Source organism: Hemicordylus capensis, chromosome 2 (genome assembly GCF_027244095.1).
Source record: "Hemicordylus capensis ecotype Gifberg chromosome 2, rHemCap1.1.pri, whole genome shotgun sequence".
NCBI classification, from domain to species: domain Eukaryota; kingdom Metazoa; phylum Chordata; class Lepidosauria; order Squamata; family Cordylidae; genus Hemicordylus; species Hemicordylus capensis.
Genome location: NC_069658.1, coordinates 230,488,163 through 230,506,046, shown reverse-complemented (window position 1 = coordinate 230,506,046; position 17,884 = coordinate 230,488,163). Strand labels below are relative to the sequence as shown.

The window sequence follows — 17,884 nt, the reverse complement described above, 5'->3', positions numbered from 1 at the left end:
TTCATAATTAAGTAAGTTTTATTTGAGGGTTTAGGGGTACAGCGGAATAAGCGAGTTGATTAAAGCAATCACTTGATTAAAACAATCCACTAAGACAAACCATGAGCTCCTCTATCCTCTCTATGACCATGCCTGAATAGCAGCCACGAGGCCCACACTTCACTCAAAAAGGTCTCCTTGCAACACAGCTTTTCTGCCTACAGAGATCTTGGATAGGCCACTGCCAAAGGATCTGACACTTTCTGAATAGTTCTGTAGGCTCCACAGTGTGTGAATTCCTTGATGATTATTTAGGGGTCAGCTGGACCAGAAGATTTCTTTCTCCACACACTGAGCACTGATACTGGTCCTCCCTGTGTGGCTGCTCTGATGATCATAAAACTTTGCAGTGTGGTTGAAGCTCTTTTTACACAGGAGACACTGATATGGCTTCTCTCTTGTGTGAATTCTTTGATGCAAAGTGAGAGCAATTCTGCAACAAATGCAGTTCCCACATTCTGAACAATTATAAGGATTTCCCCATATGGACCCTTTGATGGCGAGTAAGGTTTGACGTGCAAGCAAAACTCTTTCCACACACTGGGCACTGATATGGTTTTTCCGCTTTGTGTATTTTTTGGTGGTTAGTAAGGGTTGATTTCCTACTGAAGGTATTTCCACAGACTGAGCATTGAAATGGTTTCTCCCCTGTGTGGATTCTTTGATGGGAAGTAAGATGTGACATCTGAGTAAAACTCTTTCCACACACCAAGCACTGATATGGTTTCTCGCCTGTGTGGATTTGCTGGTGGGAAGTAAGATGTGACATCTGAGTAAAACTCTTTCCACACACCAAGCACTGATATAGTTTCGCCACTGTGTGGATTCTTTGATGGGAAGTAAGGGCCCGTTTGTGAAGGAAGCTGGTTCCACACACCAAGCATTGATATAGTTTATCCTGTGTGGATTCTTTGATGGGAAGTAAGAGATGAGCTCCAATTGAAAGTATTTCCACACACTAAGCATTTATGTGGTTTTCCCCCGTGTGGATTCTTTGATGGGAAGTAAGGACCTGTCTGTGACGGAAATTCTTTCCACATTCTGTGCACTGATATGGTTTCTGTCCAATGTGGATTTTTTGATGGGAAGTCAGTTGTGATTTCTGAACAAAGCTCTTCCCACATTCCAAGCATTGATATGGTTTCTCCCCTGTGTGGATTCTCTGATGGGAAGCAAGATATGAGCTCCGGCTGAAGGCATTCCCACACACTAAGCATTTATGTGGTTTCTCCCCTGTGTGAATTCTTTGATGGGAAGTAAGGTCATGTCTGTGACGGAAACTCTTTCCACATTCTGAGCACTGATATGGTTTCTGTCCAATGTGGATTTTTTGATGGGAAGTCAGATGTGATTTCTGAACAAAGCTCTTCCCACATTCCAAGCATTGATATGGTTTCTCCCCTGTGTGGTTTCGTTTATGCTTAGAAAGAGCTGAGCTACTGCTGAGACTTTTTCCACATACCATGCATTGATATGGTTTCTCACCTGTGTGGATTCCTTGATGGGAACTAAGGACCTGTCTGTGACGGAAACTCTTTCCACATTCTGTGCACTGATATGGTTTCTCCCCTGTGTGGATTCTCTGATGGGAAGCAAGATATGAGCTCTGGCTGAAGGTATTCCCACACACTAAGCATTTATGTGGTTTCTCCCCTGTGTGAATTCTTTGATGGGAAGTAAGGTCATGTCTGTGACGGAAACTCTTTCCACATTCTGAGCACTGATATGGTTTCTGTCCAATGTGGATTTTTTGATGGGAAGTCAGATATGATTTCTGAACAAAGCTCTTCCCACATTCCGAGCACTTATATGGTTTTTCCCCCGTGTGGTTTCGTTTATGCTTAGAAAGAGCTGAGCTACTGCTGAGACTTTTTCCACACACCATGCATTGATATGGTTTCTCACCTGTGTGGATTCCTTGATGGGAAGTAAGGACATGTCTGTGAAGGAAGCTCTTTCCACATTCTGAGCATTGATATGGTTTCTCCCCTGTGTGGATTCCTTGATGCAAAGTAAGGGATAAGTTCCGGCTGAAGCTCTTTCCACACTCCAAGCATTTGTATGTTTTCCCCCCTGTGTGGCTTCTTTGATGCAGTCTAAGTTTTGGGCTGTACCTATAGATCTTTCTGCCTTCTGAGCCCCAATATTTTTTCTTCTGCATAGTAAAGCTTGATTTTCCTCTGAAATTCTTTCTTTGGACTGCAATTTCATACAAGCTGGAACATTCAGAAGCAGGAGATTTTTTCATCCACTGATATTTCGTTTCAGTTTTCCTTTTCTGTGGCTCACCCACTCTCTCACTCTCGCCTCCGCCACCTACAAGAATAAATGGAATCTCTGATAAAGGACAATGGAACTCCAAATCACAAAGGGAACTCAATTTACTGCTGTGAGAATAAAAGAATTAAAAACGCTTTCTGAGGAAGTAGATTCCACCACATGGTTGCAGGACCAACCGCAGGGTTTTTGTTGCCCGAGACCCCATGATTTGATGCCCCCTGCCCCCAAATTCAATATAAAGAAAAGCTAGATGTCTAGAATGATAAGTATTTACAATCTAAATGAACATTATGAAGTGAAAAATGAGCAACTTAGATGGAATGTTTACACATATCTAAATAAACAATATAAAAACAATTAAAACCATTTAAAACCAATTAAAATACTTTCTAAAAACAACACCACAAATGTCTGAACAATCTTCAGGGCTAGGAGGTCATACTGCAAGTAATGACTTGCATGAATTAAGTAACCACTTAACTGATTAATTTCAAGGTTTGAGCCACAAACACCATATGGGATTAGCACAGAATTCCATGTTCTGGTACCAGGTAGCGTCTATGCTACGGAAGGCAGCCTTGAAATGACACCACCACCTCAACTCCTCCAAAGACCACTTCAAAGAAGTTAGGGAAAATATTATTAGTTTGCCACCCTTGACAGAAGCCACGACGAAACCCTGTGAACAGCTCCCTTTACATACAACATACAATGAACCCCTTGGGCAAGGCATACACACACACCCTCTTCCCAATCGCAGCTCCCCTTCTCCTCCCCAGTCTCAGTTAGCAGCATTAGTCTGGAGGCAGGGGCACCTTGGGGCGGTTTGCATTTTTCATTGTTGTTTTCAAAGGTGTTATTTATGAGTTGCAAATGTGTATTTTTAAAAGGTGTGTTTATAGAAGTGTGTAAGCATGTGCAGGATGTTGATTGACAGCAGGAGTAGTGGGAACCCGGCAGGAAGGACGGAGAAGCCCCAGTGGGAAGGCAGGGAAGGTGACCATTGGTGAGAAAGGAAAAAACAGGTGGGAATCAGCTGGAGGACAGCTGGTCAAGACAGTTCAGAGGGGAAGAGATGGTAAGCTGGAGGCTTGGAGGAAAACAGGTGTACTTTTCAGGAAAGGCTCTTCCTAGGAAGAGAGAAGCAGGGACTACGTATGCATGGTTTACAGTTTGGGGGAGCTGACGTTGGTGCCCTGCCTGGGAAGGAGCCAGAGAAAGCCAAAAGATTTGAGAAAGAGAAGGATGCGAAGATGGTGTGCTTGATGGGGGGAGGAGGAGGAGGAGAGACTCAAGAATTAGATTCCATTGAAGGAGGGGCTCCTTCTGCCTTTACCGGCCAGCTGCTTGTAGTTTGGACGACCTCCAAAGACTGAAGTGGGAAAACAGATGCTGCAGAAATCATCAGAGGACTAGATCCCCCACTTATGTGCCAACACCAGACATGGTGATGGCAAAGCAAGGGACAGCCCTCATGATCGTGGGGTCACGGAGCTGCGGTCCTGTTTTCTTTAGCAATTGGTAAATGTGGCCTCGTGCATCTAAAGAAAAATGGAAGAGCCACCAATGTCCTCAATGACAGCCCCCCAGTTCACTGATGCAAACCAGCAGTAGCAGCAAAGAGAAGGAGCCTTACCCAGAGAGGCCAGATGCCCGAAGATTTCCTCCATGACCCCTCTGTGCAGAGCCCTTTGGCCTGGATCCAGCAGAGCCCACTCCTCCTTCGTGAAGTGAACGGCGACCTCCTCCAAAGTCACTGGGCCCTGTGAAGGAAAGAAAACATATCATATTATTCAACCATATATTGAAAAATCATTCAATATAGAATATCTTATATACACCATAAAATCAGGACTGGAATCCTTTTGTCACATTATAATTATATTTATAGCACATAAAGGGCTTCTATGCTTTTGAACCATGGATTCGTATATATCACGTTGGTTCGAGTCTGTTTGAACTCTATACAGGCCTGTTGCTGTTCTTTAGAAAATTGATGTGCCAGCTATGTGCTGAGAGAATTCTCGGCAGAAGGGAGGAAGTTGGAGCTGGCTGTAGTTCAGATACATTGGGCATTGGGACAGATAGGCAAATTAGTTACTGTTAGATGGCTTATTATCTAACAAACAAATGTCAAGAACACAGAAGGGATGCTGCTGAGTGTTCGCCATTAGGTAATGGTCAAATGACGATGAGATCATATAATCCAAATATACAAACTATGTAAGTCAGCAAATCATAATTTTTGCAAGCAGGGCAATATTGATCAACACTTTATTTATTTATTTATTTATTTATTTATTTATTTATTTATTTAACCACCTAGTATAAAAATCTCTAGGCGGAGTACAGAATTAAAACATAAAATATGACAATTAAAATTCATTAAAAAATAAAGATCAGATAAAACCAGAAATCAAATCTCAGTTGAAGGCCTAGGGAAACAGTTACCGTATATACTCGAGTATAAGCCGAATTTTTCAGCACCCAAAATGTGCTGAAAAAATCAACCTCGGCTTATACTCGAGTCCTCTATCTGCCCGTGCTAAAATGTCCCCCTGTAATAAAGTTCATACTGGTCACAATATACCCCACTGATGTCTCAATTAATGTAATTTTATTGGTATTTATTTTGATTATTGGAACTCACCAGTAGCTGCTGCATTTCCCACCCTAGGCTTATACTCGAGTCAATCAGTTTTTTGGTTTCTTAGGTAAAATTAGGTACCTCGGCTTATATTCGGATCGGCTTATACTCGAGTATATACGGTATGTCTTCAGGGTCCTCCAAAAAGCAAACAGAGAAGGAGATGCTCTTATTTCTTCAGGGAGTGCGTTCCAAAGCCCTGGGGCAGCCACAGAAAAGGCCCCATTTTATCATTACAAAATGACATCTTTCCAATCAAGATGGATGGTAACTTGTAATCAGATATGGCCTGTCAAAACTTAACAAGTACTGTACTCTAAGCCATCCTCTTGGGAGGGAAAGAAGCTTCTATATGTTAAAGGATTACAGAAGTTTGGATCATGGATTAAGATTTAGATTTTCCACTTTTTTGACCCCTCATCTATATAATCTATATAATTAATTCTCATCGACGGGATGCATGGGAACACGGCAGAAAGGAGGCAATTGGCTGACAGAGGGGGAGACACACGCAAGAGTTCCAGCCACGAAAAGAGCACCGGCAACCGTCGCTGCCCTGAGAAGGAGGCCAAGCAGCAGCAGGCCAGACCCGGCCATGGGGTGGGGGGGTGGGAGCAGCAGCGGGATGCTGGGTGAGGAGGAGGAGGAGGCGGGCCCTGGCCTGGTCGCCGGGAGGAGGAGGCAGGAGGCGGCGGCGGGACGACAAGAAAAGGGGGGAGCTGAGAAGCGAGTGAGAAGAGGGGAGCGGGAGGGAGCGGCAACGGGATGCTGGGGTGAGGCAGTGATGGTGGCTGGACGCTGGGGTGAGGAGGACGCGGTGGCGGCGGGACAGCGAGAAAGTGGGGGGGGCAGCCGCCGGGCATGCGGTGGGGGGACAGGGACGGCTGGGCACAACTAGAGGCGCAGATGGTCTGCGCCCGGGCCCACTAGTGATTTTCTTATTGTGTACTCCTTTTAAAAAAATCTTGTCCTTGGGGTTTTACACCCTAGCAATAGTCTTTGAGTTCTTCTTTTCATTTCCCCCTAGCTCTAAGTTTTAAGCTCTATAATTTTGTGGTTTTTCTTTTCATTTCCTATGAATTTCCCATTTTGAGTGTCATCATTTATATTGAGACTGATTTGCAGACTAATTCAACATGAGATGCCGACTGAATTCCTAAATCTGTTTAAACCTCTTAAGATTTGCTCCCTTAACTTATATCTAATGTAACTCAAATACAATGTTGATTTGATTTCTGGAGTGTGTGCTTCATTTTCTGGGCAATGGGCAAACAGCTGGTCAGTGCCCAGAAAACCCATAACTAAAATCTGGCTACTGGGGGAAATTAGGGGTGTGCACGGAACCGCCACACTGCAGTCCGGCACTGGGGTGGGGGGTAGCTTTAAGAGCGGCAGGAGGGTTTACTTACCCCTCTCGCCGCTTTCCTGCTCTGGCGCCGTAATGTAATGAGTAATTGGGGCGGCAGGATACCTCCCTGCCGCCCCTTCCCCGACATTGCTCTTCAAAAACTCCCAGTGATCCTTTGCGCGCGCGACGTTGTGCGCGCACTTCACGTCACTGACGTGCGCACGCGCAAAGGATTACTCGGAGTTTTTGAAGAGCAACGTCAGGGAAGGGGCGGCAGGGAGGTATCCTGCCGCCCCAATTACTCATTACATTACGGCGCCAGAGCGGGAAAGCGGCGGGAGGGGTAAGTAAACCCTCCCGCCGCTCTTAAAGCTACCCCCCACCCCCGATCCGAACCACCCAGGTCCAGACCGGTCCGGTCTGGAGGCCTTTTCAATGGCCTCCGGACCGGTCCGGGCCCATCCCTAGGGGAAATTAGGAATTTAAAAATATATATCCAACACCTGAAAGAAGACGGAAAGATTTTCTCCTTGGAGTTAATGCAGCAACTGAAGAGGACAGTAAAGGTGAGATGAGAGAGAGTCCTCCAGCAAGACTTAAGGGTTCCCCAGTGGCCTTCCGACAGTCCGACAGGGTTCCCCAGTGGCCTTCCCCAGTGGCCTTCCGACAGTTCCCCAGTGGCCTTCCGACAGGGTATCTCCGACAGTCTAAGCTCAAGGAGAGGCAGATTCTTCCAGGCTCAGGGAGATGCACAGAGATCCCCAGGCTGTGTCCCGTTCTTGACCTACAAGATCCCTCCCTTACCTGGTCCAGTTGCACAGAGGCTGTCTCCACCCCACCACAAAGAGAAGAAGGCCTGGAAGGGAGAGCCAGGGTCATTCTTTCTATATCTGAGAAGGAGACCAAACAAGGACAAAAAAGATTTTGTTTGCTGCCTGGCCACACTCAACGGGCCTGTCCTCCCCTTCATGCGCTCATTTTATTTATTAGCATTTCTCAAATCCTGATTTTCAGTCAAATAAATAATAATAAACTTTGTTAGCTGCCCCATAACAAATTGTTCTCTGGGCGGCTCACAACACAGCATCAGAACATCAAGTAAAAACATGAAACATGAAATCATAACACACCAAAAGAAAAGACAGACAAAAGACAAAACCACTAAAAACTTATTTGAAAGAGTCAGTTTTAAAAAGCAAATTTAAAAATCAAAACGCATAAGGCCTGAGTGAACAAAAAGCTATTTACTTGGTGTAAAGTGAACCTCACTGGGGAGGCAATTCCATAAATGGAGTGCAACCACCGAAAAGGCCCTCTCCCCAGTAGACACCCACCTAACCTCATCCAGCAGGGGCACCCAGAGGAAGGCCTCCAAAGATCTTAAGGACCGGCTTGAGGCATATGGGGCAAGGCGGTCTCTCAGGTATCCCAGTCCCAAGCCATTTAGGGCTTTAAAGGTTAAAACCAGCACTTTGTATTGGGCCCAGAAATGGACTGGGAGCCAGTGCAGCTGACAAAGAACTGGTGTAATATGCTCAAAACATCCAGTCTCAGTTAGTAATCTTACAGCCCTATTTTGTACCAGCTGCAGTTTCCAGACTGTTTTCAAAGGCAGTCCCACGTACAATGAATTGCAGTAATCTAAGCGAGAGGTTACCAGAGCATGAGTAACTGTGGCCAAGCTATCTCTGTCTAGGTAAGGTCGCAGCTGGCTTATCAGCCAAAGCAGATAAAAGGCGCTCCAAGCCACAGAGGCCACTTGACCCTCTAGTGACAGTGCAGGATCAATAAGCACCCCTAGACTGCAAACCTGGTCCTTCAGGGGAAGTGCAACCCCATCTAGAACAGGCTGAACATCATTCACCCGGGCAGAGGAACCACTGACCAGCAGTATTTCTGTCTTGTCTGGAGTGAGCTTATTCTCCCTCATCCAGTCCATTACTGCATCCAAGCACTGATTTTAGTTACTCTTTCTTCTGTATTTACAGTACACTTCAATGTGTTACTTGTGGAGCTTCATGACTGGGACCAATTCAAGATGGAGAATAAAATACAGTATATATTATTGACTCATTTATTTGTATGGGAAAAAATCTCTTCTCAAACTGGATCTTGAGCACAATTCAAAGTACTGGATTGGACCTCAGCAAGCTTGAAATTCATTTTTCAACTAGAAGAAGAGCCGGAGATAAGCTTCTCCGTTCATAACGAAGGGGAAATGAAAAAGCAGCCATAGATTTCAGGTATACTCAAGTGAGGGAGACCAAGTTGAAAGATGCCCCTACTCCTTACCCAACAAGGGAGTTCCTCTGTCGCCCTCCTGCATGATGCCCCCGAACAGCACACTCTCTCTAGTGTCCGAGGGAGTCTTCTTCGTCTCAGAGAAACCCGTGTTCCCTTTTGATGTCCTCTGCACCTGAAAGAGCAGAGAGGGAATGTGGGAAGGGAATAGGAAGAGGTTTAAATCTACAACTGCTTCCTCCCATATAAGCTTCTTCATGCACTAAGATCTTCCTTGGGTACACTGCTCTATCTACCCTCCCTGCCTAAGATAACTGGGATAGGGACTTCCTGGCAGTGGCTGTGGCTCTGAGAAGGGAGAGCTCCAGTCCCACGGAGGTCTCCTCGGCTCCATCACCCTTGGCTTTCAGGGAGTTTTATTTAAGAGGGATTTGGAAGTGACCAAGTTTGAGATTCTGGCTGATGGTAGTGGTAGGTCTTCTGGTTCTATTAGCTGTGGCTGCTGTATTTTATTTGTCTTTCTATTATTTTTTTATAGGCGTATTAATATATTTTGTTAACTACTCTCCAGATTATTAATCAAAACCAAAAGATGGGAGCTTGAGACAACCATCCAAGCATGCCCAAACATCACCAGAAAAACAGGACTATGAGGCAGAATTTCTGGGCCAGTTGCTTTCTCGTTTTCATACCTTAGGAGCTACCAAAATGGAAGAGGCACTCTCACCTGCTGATCTTCCTGCCTCTTGTCCTCGGCTTGGCTCAGGAGGAAACCTTCTGCCAGAGCCACTGCCTGGGAACTGGTCTCCGCTCTGCATTCTCTGACCCAGCTCTCCATCTCCGGGGGCAGGACAGTCAGGAACTGCTCCAGGATCACCAGGTCCATCATCTGGTTCTTTGTGTGTTTTTCAGGCTTCAGCCACTGGCAGCACAGGCTGTGGATCCGGCTGCAAACCTTTCGGGGGCCCTCGGTCTCCTGGTAGCAGAATTCCCTGAAGTGCTGGTGCTGGGCAGCTGAGCAAGTGGTATCCTCCTCACTCAGCATTATCCACACAGTTCTTTCCCAGAATTCTCCAGTGCTTCCAGCCTTATTGACCTATGTTGTAATTAATGTTTTTGAGGTTATTATCCCTAGGTATGTGTGAGAGGGTACACAAAAGTTCTCCTGAACTTTATTTCTCCAAGAAAAATAATTTCTTTTCAGGTAAAGCTCTGAATTTGTTTTGGCATAACATTTAAAACATATTTAGTGACTTCATTTATTTCCTTCTGCCATAAAATATTTCAGTTCAGCAATATGAAAAATGTTGAAATATACTGTAAGAAAATAACTCTTCCACTCCCCACCCAACAATCTTCTGGGGCTTCTCTCCCCAGCTCAAGCACTCTCACAGCCCTCTCCGCACTTCCGTTCCACCCCCCTCAGTCTCCATTCCTGCCCCACAGATTCCCCTCCCCAAACTGCAATTGCACTGCCACTCACTCTCCATTCAAACTCTTTTTTAAGTGCATCCAAAGTCAAGACGAGGTTTCTTGCTTTCTCTTTACTATTACTGTTGATACACAATTTTTCAACGAAAAGGTTCTGAAAGTGGTTTTCATAGAAAGAAAAGAAGCATTTATAGTTTTATATAATGTTAATACTGGGTTTAAAATGTTTTTAATCTTTTAAATGATTGTAATTGTTGAGTTAATGTTTTAAATTATTTTAACTGTAAACCACCCATAGATGCAAGTTGTTGGGTGTATAGAAATATTATATATAAATAGGAAAGAGAGAGAGAAAGAAAGAGAGTGAGAGTGAGTGTGAGAGAGAGAGAGAGAGAGGAAGGAAGGAAGGTTCTCTTCCAAGCCTCGCTGGCTCCCTCTCGCCTTTTCTCCCGATCCACTGCCTGGGCATCTCCAGCTGAGGTAGTAGAGCATCCCCTCTCCTCTTTCCAGCCTGGGACCCCCTGCTGCTGCGCCCCAAATGCTCTCCCCAGTTCCCAGCCCCAGACCACCTTTCCCCAAGGGGCAGGGGGCCCATCGCGCAGCCCCGCCCCCTCTTTCTGGTGCCTCCCTCCCTCCCTCCGAATTGGGGCTCTCTCTCGCTTTACACCGCGTTTGCCCAGGAAGGAAGCAAGAAGGCAAGCCAAGCCCCTCCTCCCCCTGTTTTTTCACGCGTGGGAGCCTCGTGGAAATCCTGCATTTGAGTTTCTTCCAGGCTGAGACGATAATTCTTGAAGGGATGATCAGCAGCTGCCCAGTGGGGGGTATCAGGGCATGGCGGGGAGGATGCCCCCCCTTCCACTGAGTGCATTTTGAGCGCTCTCCTCCTGCCGCGCATGCATCGCCGTCTCTGAAGCTCCTCGCCTGCCCGAAGTTCGGACCCACCTGGATGGGGTTGGAGCAGGCGGGGGAAGCAAAGGCTCTTTTTGGTGAAGGTGAAGGGGACGCAGGGCGTTCCACGCCCGCCCTTGGCTCTCTAGGAACTCCCCCTCGCTCGTTTTAACCCTCCACCTGTCTTGTCCCTCCTCCGCGCCTTCCAGATTTTTTCGGAAGGGAGAGAGATCGAGGGGGAGGAGGCGGCGGCGGGTCCCTGGCGCAGCCCCCAGGGCTTCGCTGCTGCTGGTAGAAGTGGGAAGCTTTGGAGTGGTACCGTCTCTCTCTCTCTCATTCCCGCTGCACGGAGTGGCGGCTGAGTCTGCCCAGAACATGCACCCCTTCTCGAAAGAAGGGCAGCAGCTGCACGGAAGGGCTTCTCTCGGCTCCCATCCTGGGCCTCTCCACACGCGGAGGGGGGCAAAGATCTGGAGGGGTTGTAAGCGATTTTTGACAAACCCCCCCCCCCCAAATCCTTGCAACCAGGAATAAATGAGGGCTCCAAAAATCCTCACACTGACCGATGGGTTCTTTTGATGGTCCTGGCTGTCAAGAATCCCAAGACTCAAGAAGACAGGAGGAGAATGAGGGGTTATATTTAATCAAAACAGATTCATTTTCTTACCAATGTTCAGATGAATCACAGCATACAGCATGCAGCAAAATTACCTCTCTCACACAAGGCAGTCACAAAACTAACAGCCTCGAGACACTGGCAGGACAGCCAGACCCTTGCGGTCACAATATACTATATCCCAAGCGAACCTTGACTTGTTCCTCTTTTTGCTAGATGCTAGGTGCCGTCAAATTGATTGATCGGATCAACTTCCTCCTTTCCTCCTCCTGTGTGCTGTGCCGGAGCCACCCTCCCTGAGGGAGAGAGCTCGCTCCCCTCTATCCGCAGATTAGGGTCTTTAAGTGTCCTCGAACCCTTCCCACCCACGCATCAATAGTGATTGGACAGAGAAGGGGTCTTGACCATCCATGACCCTTTGCCCAACCGGTAACTTTTGACATTTAATATCATTGGCTAGGGGAGATGTGAAAGAGGAACAAGGCGTGGGCCAAGCAACCCCCCTTCAAATGGAACAGGCGTACTTTCGATCTGAGGTACTGAAAAATGAGGAAGTGTGCCCGAGCCGACAGGCCGATTCTCTCTAATTTTAGATAAAAGCTCTTGGCAGCATGGAAAATTTGCTGAAATAGGGGAACTCAGCATTCACTCGGGGGTTCATGCTAAGATCAAGGCCTAAACTTGTGTCGAGCAAACAGACCCATGTCAAGCATCCATCTGATACAATATGGCTAACCTATCTGTACACCTATTCAATATAAAATAAAATCTTACAGGGTAGTTGCCAGATTTGGCTTTTTAAAAGCCAAATTTTGGGTTACGGCCCATTTGACCCACGAGTATACCCCTTAGGAGAGAGAATATATTTCCTCTTTGGAGGGGCAGGAAAAAAAGAGTCAGCCCTAGGAGGAGGAGCCTGCCCAGCCCTGCCCATGCCTATCCATGGAGCACCTGCCGTGGGTGGCCTTGCGGTCAAGTTTTAAGTCCCTGATGCCAGCTTTCTTTAAAGCGTCAGGATAACTAAAAGTAAATGGCAAATTGCAACCTCACTCAAAAAGCGTAATCAAACCATACAAAAATAAATTTGTATTAAAGCTAGAAATGACCCAAAGAACAACAATCATAACCTACATGTCATATTTTTATAGGTTGAGACCCAAGTTCAAATCCCCATTCAGCCATAATACTAGCTGGGTGACTGGGCCAGTCACTTCTCTCTCTCAGCCTAGCCTACTTCACAGGGCTGTTGTGAAAGAGAAACTTAAGTATGTAGTACACCACTCTGGGCTCCTTGGAGGAAGAGCGGGATATAAATGTAATAATAATAATAATAATAATAATAATAATTAATAATAATAAAACCCAAGGGGAGTTATAGAAGTTTGTTTGTTTGTTTAAAATATTTCTCTACTGCCCAAAACTTGCATCTCTGGGTGGTTTACAATTAAAGTCATTTAAAACATTAAATCAATTAATAATTAAAATCATTTAAAAGATTAAAAACATCTAAAACCCAGTATTAAAATTATTTAAAACTATAAAGTTACCCCTCCCACCTCCCGGGAGTGCATGAACCCATTCGTGCACTGCACATCCCTAATCAGGAGATTTGGCACAGTATGCTGATGACACCCAAATCTATTTCTCCATGTCAGCCTCATTGGGAGAAGGCATAACTTCCTTAAATGTCTGCCTGGAAGCAGTGATGGGCTGGATGAGAGATAACAAACTGAAGCTGAATCCAGATAAGATGGGAGGTACTTATTGTGCAGGGTTGGAACTTGGGAGACAATTTTGATCTGCCAGTTCTAGATGGGGTCACGATCCCCAGAAGGAACAGATATGTAGTCTGGGAGTGCTTCTGGATCTGAACCTCTGTGCCCCAGGTTGAGGCAGTGGACAGAGGTGCTTTCTATCAGCTTTGGCTGATACGCCAACTGCATCCTTTTCTTGAGATGAATTACCTCAGAAACGTGGTACATATATTGGTAAGTTCCAGACTTTACTGCAATGCGCTCTAAATTGGGGCTACCTTTGTACATAGTCTAGACATTGCAGTTGGTACAGAATGCAGTGGCCAGGTTGGTCTCTGGGTCATCTTGGAGAGACCATATTACTTCCATATTGAAAGAGCTACATATGCTGCCAATACGTTTCCGGGCAGAATACAAAGTGCTGGTTATTGCCTTTAAAGCCCTAAACAGCTTAGGCCTATAGCAATAGCAATAGCACTTACATTTATATACCGCTTTATAGCCGGAGCTCTCTAAGCGGTTTACAATGATTTAGCATATTGCCCCCAACATTCTGGGTACTCATTTTACTGACCTCGGAAAGATGGAAGGCTGAGTCAACCTTGAGCCCCTGGTCAGGATCGAACTTGTAACCTTCTGGTTACAGGGCGGCAGTTTTATCACTGCGCCACCAGGGGCTCATGGTATTTAAAAGAACATCTTCTTCACCACGAGCCCCATCACCTGCTGAGATCATCTGGAGAAGTTTGTCTAGGTTGCCACTGGCTTGTCTGGTGGCTACTCAGGGATGGGCCTTCTCCCTTACCACCCCTGGGCTTTGGAATGTGTTCCCTGTTGAAATAAGAGCCTCCCCATCTCTGGCAACTTTTAAAAAGGCAAAAAGGACACATTTGTTCACCCAAACTTTTAATTAGATTTATAGGTTTTAATACTTTTAATGCAAGTTTTAAATTATTTTAATCTTTTAACCTTGTTTAATTTGTATTGTTTTTTTGTACACTACCCAGACACTCAGGTTTTGGCTGGTATATAAATATGTTAAATAAATAACTAAATAAATAATAAATATATGTGGGACTGTATGAGATATTTACAGATTATATGGTCTGGAAGTTTACTACTACTACAAATATTTACATAACACTTTTCAACTAAAGTTCCTTGAGTTAAGATGGGCAGCTTAATGTGCCATTTTTACACTTTTTAAGTCAAAATGGAAAGCATCTGAATCTTCATCTGGAACGAAAGGTTTTTGGACGACTCCAGTCTACATTTGACTGCATTTTAACTCATGGAGCTCAGAGTGGGATAACTGGCATCTCCATTCTGCCTTACGCTCATCACAACCCTGTGCGTTAGGTGAACGTGAGAGCAGGGGCGGAGCCACCATTGGGCCAATGGGTTCAAAGAACCCGGGCCGTGCCCAATCAGGGGCCACACCTCGCGGCCCCGACACACCCCTGCGTCTGACGTCAGATGCGGGGGTGCGGGTTTAGCTCCCGAGCGGGGGCCGCACAGCCCCCATTTGAGAGTTAAATGGCCACTGCATTTGCGGCGCGGCCAGGAGCGGCTCTTCGCTGCCTTTAAGGGAAGGGAAGAGCTGCTCCTAGCTGCCTAAGTAGCTCCCGAAGGGGCAGCGCCATCCCTTTGGGAGGTAAATGGCTGGCACTGCAAATGCAGCGCCAGCCTAGGTAGCTTCCGCAGGGGCTGCCCGGTCCCTTCAAGAGCTAGACTCCATCTGCTGCTGAACAGATCCTTGCGGCTCCGTTCAGGAGCCAGACCACGCCCCCGGCTTCTGATGTCAGACACGGGGGCGGGGTGAGCGGGGCCGCCGCCACACACGGGCTGCCGGCGGTCACGCTCCGCCACTGAGTGAGAGATAGCAAGTGCCTGAGGCTCCTTCCTTGTTGCGCTCAGGGCTGGGCAGGGCTTGTCCGTACCCCAGTCAGGATTCAGGCTCCCCCGCCCCCACTACACAATGGTTCCGGTCAGCTATGTCTCAGCATTGCTGCAGCTTCTCTGCAGCATCCCTCGACAGAAGAGGCCTTCGGCTTAGGATTCTGCAACCCTTCACCGAAAATCTGGGGCTTCTTATTCAAGGGAGATCAAAGCAGCACCGCTATCTGGTTATGCAACCAGAGGGCCAAGTTTATAAAGAGACTCCTTCCACTCAGCCAGACCATGGGCTCCTCTATCCCCTCTCTATGGCCATGCCTGAACAGCGGCCACAGACCCCACACTTCACTCAAAAAGGTCTCTTGGCGAGACAGCTTTTCTACCTACAGAGATCTCAGAGGATTGATAGGCCACTACCAATGGGTCTGGCAGTCTCTGCATAGTTCTATATGCTTTCAGCATCTTCCCATATTGCTGCTGCCTGATATAGGTGTTTCCCCTAGTTTCCATACCAGTGGGGATTCAAACCGGCAACCTCTGGCTTGCTAGTCAAATCATTTCCCCTGCTGTGCCATTAGGTGGCTGCACTAGAAGCTATATAAGTAAACTAGACTTCTTATAGAAGTTTTTTGCTCAAGTATTTACCTTTTAAATATTGTTCTTACAATATCTTCCTGCGGAAAATGAATCAATGTGCAGTATAATTTCTGGACAGGAGTGTTGCACACAACAGTTTCCCGATACAGCTTCCATCGAATCTAAATACCAGGTTGTAAAGGCTTAACCTCCATAGGCAACCATAACAATATGCGATTTTCCATCTATCCTGCTAATTTTAGGTAGTTAATTTTAGTTACTCTTTCTTCTATGTATACAGTACACTTTGATGTGTCACTTGTAGAGATTCATGACTGGGACCAACCAAGCTGACCAACCAGTGGGGACCAACCAACTATATGACCAATCAGTCATATATCTACTTCATCTATTTGTGTGAAAACAATATCTTCTCACACTGGATCTTGAGCACAATTCAAAGTGGGCCCTGAGAACCAAATTCAAATCCCAGGTAGGAAACCTGTGGACCATGGGCAGCTACAAGGATCAATTGTAAAAATTGGACCTCAACAGTCTTGAAATTCATTTTTTAGCTAGAGGAAGAGGCTGGAGATAAGCTTCTCCCCTCATAAATGGAGGTGAATAAAAAAGAAGCCCTGGATTTCAGGTAGACTCAAGGGAGGGAGGTAAAGGTAAAGTGTGCTGTCAAGTTGATTTCAACTCCTGCCACCCACAGAGTCTTGTGGTTTTCTTTGGTAGAATACCAGAGGGGTTCACCATTGCCTCCTCCCGCACAGTCTGAGATGATGCCTTTCAGCATCTTCCTATATCGCTGCTGCCCGATATAGTACCAGCGGGGATTCAAACCGGCAACCTTCTGCTTGTTAGTCAAACATTTCCCCACTGCACCACTTAAGGTGTCCAAGGGAGGGAGACCAAGTTGAAAGATACCCCTACTCCTCACCCAGCAAAGGAGTGCCTCTGTCGCCCTCCTACGTGATGCTCCCGAACAGTACACTCTCTCTGGTGCCCGAGGGAGCCGCCTTTGTCTCAGAGAAATCAGTGTTCCCTTTTTATGTCCTCTGCACCTGAAAGACCAGAGAGGGAATGAGGGAAAGGATTAGGAAGTGGTTTACATCAGCTTCTTCATGCACTAAGATCTTCCTTGGCTACTCTTTGTCTCCACTCCCTGCCTAAGGTCCTTGGGATAGGGCCTTCTTGGCAGCGGCTCTGAGAAGGGAGAACTCCAGTTCCAGGGATGTCTCCTCGGCTCCATCTCCATTGGCTTTCAGAGAGTTTTATTCAAGAGGGCTTTGGAAGTAACAAAGTTTGAGATTCTGGCTGATGGTAGTGGTAGGTTTTCTGGTTCAATTAGCTGTGGCTACTGCATTTTATTTGTCTTTCTACTATTTTTATAACTGATTTAATATATTTTTGTCAGCTACTCTCCAGATCATTAATTCAGTAATTAAAAAACCTTTGGTTTAAAATGAGAGTTAAGCTGCCTTACATTTTCATTCATGCTCTAAAAAGAATGGAAATTGCAAGTTAAGGTGCCCAGCTTAATATGTTGTAAAGACTTTGTACAGTCTGATTTATGATTATGGCTTTAGAAATGAGGCTCTATGCACACACACTTTGCCTTGGTCTTTCAGTTGGACATTGGGCTGGGGAGGGATGCATACAGGCAGAAATCCATCAGGGGCATCTCTAGGAAGCTATTAGGGAAACTGTACCTGTTAAATGCCTGATGCATACAGGCAGGCATTTAACAGGTGCAGTTTCCCTAATCACTTCCTAGAGATGCCCCTGATGGATTTCTGCCTCATGCATCTCTGATCAAGGCAAAAAGTGGGTGCATGGAGCCATCTGAGCCCTGAGGGCAGAGGACGTTGCAGCCGGCAGGGAACACTGGCTTGCCGAGGCCGGAGGCCTGGGCAAGCAGTGGGTGGGAGCAGCGGGCAGTTGGATCAGGCGGGGGCAGCGAGTCAGCTGCCATGTTAATTGTGGGCAGCACTGTGGGCACTGTGTGGGCGCTAGCTACTGCACAGACTCTGTTAGCACTAAACATACATTTTCTTCCTCTCAAAACCCAACTTTAAGGATCAATTGTAAAACAACAATAAATTGGATCCCAGGGGGATATGCAAAAGGCACATTTCTGGCATGCAGTCAAAAGGCTGAAA

General features: G+C 46.3%; 1 protein-coding gene across 1 annotated transcript; it reads right to left on the bottom strand.

Moving 5' to 3' along the window:
* LOC128342300 (zinc finger protein 883-like) lies at positions 1 to 11,030 on the bottom strand. Its single transcript, XM_053289463.1, has 6 exons — positions 10,929 to 11,030; positions 9,283 to 9,651; positions 8,607 to 8,730; positions 7,119 to 7,204; positions 3,956 to 4,082; positions 1 to 2,355 (listed from the first exon to the last, which is right to left on the bottom strand). Exons 2-6 carry the CDS (start codon positions 9,598 to 9,600, stop codon positions 998 to 1,000), a joined length of 2,013 nt encoding a protein of 670 aa, XP_053145438.1. The 5' UTR covers positions 9,601 to 9,651; positions 10,929 to 11,030; the 3' UTR covers positions 1 to 997.
* Positions 11,031 to 17,884: the final 6,854 nt, after the last annotated feature.

Bases quoted from the DNA above. Each gene is read 5' to 3' on its own strand.
- LOC128342300 (XM_053289463.1), bottom strand. From the start codon at position 9,600: ATGCTGAGTGAGGAGGATACCACTTGCTCAGCTGCCCAGCACCAGCAC. The intron at 8,731-9,282 runs GTGAGAGTGCCT...CTGCTCTTTCAG, and splicing joins AGAGGCAGGAAGATCAGCAG to GTGCAGAGGACATCAAAAGG. The intron at 2,356-3,955 runs GTAAGGCTCCTT...TTATTCTTGTAG, and splicing joins CGGGCATCTGGCCTCTCTGG to GTGGCGGAGGCGAGAGTGAG.